A 6,181-nucleotide genomic window follows, 5' to 3' on the forward strand; every position below is an offset into this window, starting at 1 on the left:
GCTGCGGACGCTCCCCCTTCCCCAGGCTCCCGCCGGCGCAGGCAGTGGCGGCGGCAGCAGGCTATCCTTGGCCCCGCGAGGCCATGAAGGTGAAGAAGGGCGGCGGTGGGGACGGAACGGGAACAGAGCCCGCTCCAGGGGCTTCGGGCACGAGCGTGGAACCCACGCCGGAGCCGCGGGCGGAATCCGAATCTGGGTCTGAGTCGGAGCCGGAGGCAGGCCCGGGGCCCAGGCCGGGGCCGCTGCAGGGAAAGCAGCCCATCGGGCCGGAGGACGTGCTGGGGCTGCAGCGCATCACCGGCGGTGAGCACCGGCGAGGGAGCGCCGCCCGCGGGCGGGAGGGGGCCCGCGCGGCGCGTGGAGCCCGGGCTCCCGCCCCCTGCCCCTCCTCCCCCCGCTGCCCCTCCCCCACCCGTTCCCGGTCTCCTGTGTCCCCTACTCTTAACTCCTCTCCCTTCTTCTTCCAAGTCTGGGATCTTTAAGCCCCCTTTCCCTCGATTCCCTTGATCTACCTGTGCACCCCTGTTCTTGTAGAGGTTTATTTCCACCCCACTCCTTCCTTTTTGAGGGACCCACCCCTTTTCCCATGGTGGAGGTGGGGCAGCAACTGCAACTCTAACCCTTTCCCTGTGGAATCTTCAGAACCATTTTGGGCCTGTGTGCACTAATGAGAAGGGGGGGCTGAGCCCCCACCCTGGAGACTAGGTGGAGACTGAATTAATTAGGAAGCTTAAGACCCTCAAGTCTCCCTGACCATTTATGCCCTCACCCTGGGTCACCCAGGTGGTCTGGGACCATTTCGTTACCCTGGAAAGGAACTGAGCAGGAAGCTTCAGTGTATTGGCCAAGGGTCCTGTCCTTTTTACCCCCTCAAATCTAGGCTGGGTCCCATGCTCCTCAGGGGCTCTGACATCAAGAGAAGCCTGGTCCCCACTGTTTGTGAGTTTCTGGACTTGACTGCCTGGGTTGAGGGTACCAATGTTGCCTCCTGATGGGCTGTGTGACCTTGGACATGTAACTTCATTTCTCTGAGCATGTATCTTCATCTGTAAAATGGGGATGACACCTCCCTCATAAGGTTATTGTGAAAATAAAATAAGTCCTCTGATTTTCTACAGTGGCATGTTATGCATGCTCTGTAAATAGGGTTCTTTTATTAGTATTATGGGAGGGGGGGTCCTCACAGGGCTGCTGCCTGGAGGCAAACAACTGGGTATTCAGGGCAGAGGCAAGGGTCACCATAGATAGGGAACAAAGACTCCGGAAACTTCATGGCAGAGGCTTGACTAGCCTTGAAGAATGGGAGGTATTTAGTGAGACAGTGGCCTTCACCTTGGCTTCGTTTACCCAGTGACCTGCCCTGGCTCCCTTTGTGAGAGCACCCTTAGGTCTTCCCTACATTAGGATGGGGATAACCCAGGGCTCCTAGATGAAACTGTGGAGAGGACCAAAATGGCAAGCCAGAGCCTGTGCATCTGCGTCCCTGGGGTCTCTTTCCTTTTCTGAGCTAGGCAGCAGCCATTCTTGGCTGCACCCCCAAATGGCTAAGCGTCCTTGCATAAGCAGGCATTGGTGAAACAAGCTGATGTTGGAGTCAGTTGGGCTGCAGTTTGCAACAGCAGCATTTCGGATTCAGATAGCTCTGGGGATGAACGTCAGACTGACCTGTTTGAGTCCTGGATCATTTGGGGAGTTTACTTTGCAACCAAAGGAGGCTTCCAGGTGAAGTTACAACATGTGTTTCCTAACTTGAAGGAAATTCATAACCCTTAGAGATGAGGCACCTATGGGGAATGAATAGGGGTAGGGGCTGTGTTGGAGCTCTTTCCTGTGCAGGATTTGAGAGCTGGGAACCAGGGCTCTCTACCCTGGCACTCCTTGCCTGGGTCTTCTGACCCTAATCACATGGATCTGAGGTTTGCTGTTCCTGGATTACTGGGCTCTGAATCCAGCTTAGGAAGCTATTTGGGGCTGAAAGGAAGGGACAGTTGTGTTCTGAGCCCTCAGCCACTCTGTCCCTCACTCTGGCCCAACCCTGGGCCCTACGCTTCAGCTTCCCTGGCAGAAGGGAGGGAGTGGTTGTGGTTGGTATTCTGAGCCATCTGCATCCCCTGTCCTCACTTCCTCCTAAGATTGAAGGGCTGGGGTCAGACTGCAAAAAGCAAAAACAAAAATAAAACAAAATTGTTCCCAAAGAGAGGAGAGGCTTCCAAAGTTGGGAATGGGGGAAGGAAGTGGGGAACTTGCAGGGAGTCACAACTAGGGTCCTGTTCCCTTCCTCACCCTATGCCCTGCACCTTTCTGTATCTTTGGACTAGTTGTTACTTTCTGTGTAAATAAGGTATGTACGGGGTGAGGGAGAAGCTTCCCACTTCCAGTTTCCTTCCTTCCTCAACATTTTGGGCCATGGTAACACGTAAAGGCTCAGGGCCCTCGCTAAGCTTTAGGTAGTTCCTAATGGGTCCCTAGGTGCCAGAGGACAGCCAAAAGGACTTTCTGGAGGGGGCTGCCCCAGGCATGGGGAAGAGACAAACCTGAGGAAGAGAGAATGACTTTATATTCACTTCCTCTTCCTACCACAGAGTAATAGGAGGTGGCCTAGGATCTTGGAGGGTGACTTCTAGGTCTCTATAGGCCACCAGGGGAGGATGTGGTCTGTGCAGGCTGACAGCACCAGCCTGCACCTCTTTGCCCCTTCCTGTTTATTTCCAGGGCCTTCTTGAGCACTTGTATATCTACTGCAAGGACAATGCGGATTAGATAAGGCTCTGTAGATTGCTGAACTTCCTCAGGCAGGGCTTGAGTTTCCCTTCTGGGCCTGAGGACTCTCCTTCCTTTCTTGCACACCCCTGATGCACCTGTCCCATCCTTTTCCTGGCTTAAACTATATTCTCTGGGAACCAGGGAGTACTTTCTCTGTGGGGATGGCTCAGGGCCAAGGCTAGATAGATGACCTCTAAGGGGGTCCCTCTGTATGCTAAAGACTTCCTTCCATTTGGAGATCAACAGAGGATGGGAGGAAAGTTGGGCCCTTCCCCAAAATATCCTAGGCTCTGGACTGGATCAGCAGAGCTTTGGCTAAGCTGCTTAAGGGAACTGGGCTTGCATAAGCTGCTTATGGGGGAGGGGGGTTGGGGGTGAGGAGAAACAGGGAAGGGGTTTTGTACCTGCCCCAGCTGTACCCATCTCAGAGGAAGTCACCTCAAGATCAGCCTTGCCTGACACTTCTAGATGTTATGCCAAGGGGCAGCCACAGAGTGAGAGTGGGAGCACCTTCCAGGGAAGGACTGTATCTTTCCCAAGGCAGAGCTGTGTCACCTTCTTTGGAGTGAGATTTCCAAAGGCAGGGATGTATGCAAGAGGATCCTACCAACCTGGAGACCTGTGTGGCCCAAAGGCAGCCAGCCAGCCTGGCAGAGCAGAGGCTGGAGTAAAGGTCCTAAACTCCAGGGTGGGGGGCAGAGTATGGAGGGAGGTGGCTTTATCCTCCACTCTGCTTTGCCCGTGCCTGACTCCTAGAGGCTACTCTCATCCACTATTAAATCCCCATGGCAGAATTACATCCTGTACACTCTGCGGGCTCCCCCAGAACAGGGACTTAATTCACTCCTTCCGGAGTGCAGTGACCATAAGGATCAGAGAAAGCAGTAGCAAGGCCATGATCCCACAAAAGCTGAACTGGAAACAAGGACTTTAGGGTCCCTTCCTTGCTCAGCTCCCTGTCTCTCCTAGACTACCTGTGCTCCCCTGAGGAGAATATCTACAAGATCGACTTTGTCAGGTTCAAGATCCGGGACATGGACTCAGGCACTGTCCTCTTTGAAATCAAGAAGCCCCCCGCCTCAGGTGAGCCAACTGGCTGGGCCACTGACAGAGAGGAGAAGGGAAAGTGTGTAGATTGGGCTGTCCAGGGACTTTTCAGACCACAGGAGAAACAGAGCAGAACTGGGGCTCAGACCCCAGCATTTTCAGGAGTAGTCAGGCAGCGAGGTCTCTTATTTTCCTTCCATCTCATTCTAGGGGTGGACATCTTAGGAGGACAGTCCTGCCCCTTTAGTTTCTTGCAAGCCTGCCCTCTGCAGGCCTCCCTAGAAACTGCAGTCCCAGAGGTCCCATGCCTGTGTGCATCCTGTGGCTCTGGGAACCTCCATGGAAATTGGTGACTTCCTGATGTAGAACCCCTAGGTGACGCCATTTGGCCCAAATCCTGAACTCTAAGTATGCATCAGAATCTCTCAGGTAGTTATTTAAGATTCAGATAGACTCGGATCAGGAGTGGAACCCTGGGTGGGTAAGGGCCCCAGCTAGAAGCCCACTAAAGCTAACTGGGGTACATTGCAGAGCGGTTGCCCATCAATCGGCGGGACCTGGATCCCAATGCTGGACGCTTTGTCCGCTACCAGTTCACGCCTGCCTTCCTCCGCCTGAGGCAGGTGGGAGCCACGTGAGTCACTGGGCTGGGATGAGGGCTAGGGGTGAGGGAGTGAAGGGGAGCAGCCCTTTCTGAATTCTTACTGAGCCCCCCTCAGGGGTGCTCTGTCCAGAGTCTGTCCACCTGGCTGGCTGTCGCCAAGGCCAGATTCAGCCCTGCCCCCTTCTCTTGCACAGGGTGGAGTTCACAGTGGGAGACAAGCCAGTCAACAACTTCCGAATGATTGAGAGGCACTACTTCCGCAACCAGCTACTCAAAAGCTTTGACTTCCACTTTGGTTTCTGCATCCCCAGCAGCAAGAACACATGCGAGCACATCTATGACTTCCCCCCTCTCTCTGAGGAGCTGAGTGCGTGGGCAGAGGGGTGGGAACGGGGCGAGTGGGGGCTATTTGGGGACTAAGCTGGCAAGGGGAGGGGTGCTTGTGGACCTGACTCCCATCCTGGGTCACTTTTGTGTCTTGCATTATACCCATGTCACCTATAGGGAAACGGGCTCAAAAAGATTGAGGAACTCCCTGAGGTGGTTCCGCTATCCCTGTCCCCCCCAACCTGAAGCCCCTGCGGTGGTGTGGCTCAGGCTTCTGACCTTTTGCCTTGGCTGGGCTTCTCTTACAGTCAGCGAGATGATTCGTCACCCATATGAGACACAGTCTGACAGCTTCTACTTCGTGGATGACCGGCTGGTGATGCACAATAAAGCAGACTATTCCTACAGTGGGACACCCTGATCCCCCAAACTGCCCCTTAGTCCAGGAGGTCCTGAGCTCTGACTATCCAGCATCACCTGTCAACTCTAGGTCCTCTACATGGGGAGTGCTCCAGGAACCCTGGACCCCAAGTCAATGTTGGGAGGAAGGGTGACTAGTGTCCCCAGGCCAAGCCCTTGAAGCCCATGGGGTCTGGTACATGGGGATGGGTAGTAGTGAGGCTGTTTACCTCCATGTCCAGAAGAGCCTCCTACAAGAGGAGCAGCCAGGACTCCCAGACAGTCTAACTTGGCCCTCTTGGGCCCAAGTTTCAGAATAGTGTCCCCTACTCCAGGCTGTGACTAGAACAGGGCAGGGATCCATTCTCTGTCCCCTACCTGCCACCTCCAGGCCATTTAGAGTTGTAATTCTCTATGATCCACAGTGGGTCTGGGCCCTGGCCCTAGCCCCAGCTTCTTCCATCTGGGGCCGAGACACTGCCTAAGGTATAGGAGGGACTGGCCCAGATTGTAGCCTGTGGTAGGAGCTGGACCAACTGTATATAGTTTTCAATAAACTTTTTTCCTTTTCTGTTCTCTGGTGTAGACATCCTGTGGGTGTGTGTGTGAGCAAAGGCAGGGGTAGAGTAGGGTATGGGCAGGCAGCAATGTGCTCAGGAGTAAAAATCTCCCCACCTCTGAGTGCCCTCTGACCCCACTACCATACCCCTAGTCCTCTTGTCCCCTAATTCTCTGAAACATGACATCATGTTCAGCATCTAGAATTGGCAGATAGGACAGGATGGATCTCACTTTGACTTCCCAATATGGCCATATTAATTAAAAGTTCTTTTTCTGCTTTCACCATTACCTTTTCTATTTGGTGTTTGAGTGGCCAGACCTGGTTTGTTCAGATCCATGGAGTTAGGCCTGTGGTGTAGGATCCCAGTAATAAAGTTATATTATATGATATATTTAAAGAAATACTGATCATACATGAGTGCTGGTGAAAATGTGAAGCAGCTGGTACTTTCTACCCTGTGGTAAGAATATAAAGTAGTG

The 6,181-nt window shown here is 53.7% G+C and overlaps 1 protein-coding gene across 1 annotated transcript; it reads left to right on the forward strand.

The window, feature by feature from the left end:
* Nucleotides 1-27: 27 nt before the first annotated feature.
* On the forward strand, nucleotides 28-5,716 carry Unc119 (unc-119 lipid binding chaperone). Its single transcript, XM_047545414.1, has 5 exons — nucleotides 28-303; nucleotides 3,733-3,846; nucleotides 4,342-4,444; nucleotides 4,609-4,781; nucleotides 5,050-5,716. The coding sequence occupies exons 1-5, from the start codon at nucleotides 84-86 to the stop codon at nucleotides 5,160-5,162; spliced, it is 723 nt and encodes a 240-aa protein (XP_047401370.1). The 5' UTR covers nucleotides 28-83; the 3' UTR covers nucleotides 5,163-5,716.
* The last annotated feature ends 465 nt before the right edge of the window (nucleotides 5,717-6,181 follow it).

The sequence above is a fragment of the Sciurus carolinensis genome, chromosome 3 (assembly GCF_902686445.1).
Source record: "Sciurus carolinensis chromosome 3, mSciCar1.2, whole genome shotgun sequence".
Taxonomy (NCBI): Eukaryota; Metazoa; Chordata; class Mammalia; order Rodentia; family Sciuridae; genus Sciurus; species Sciurus carolinensis.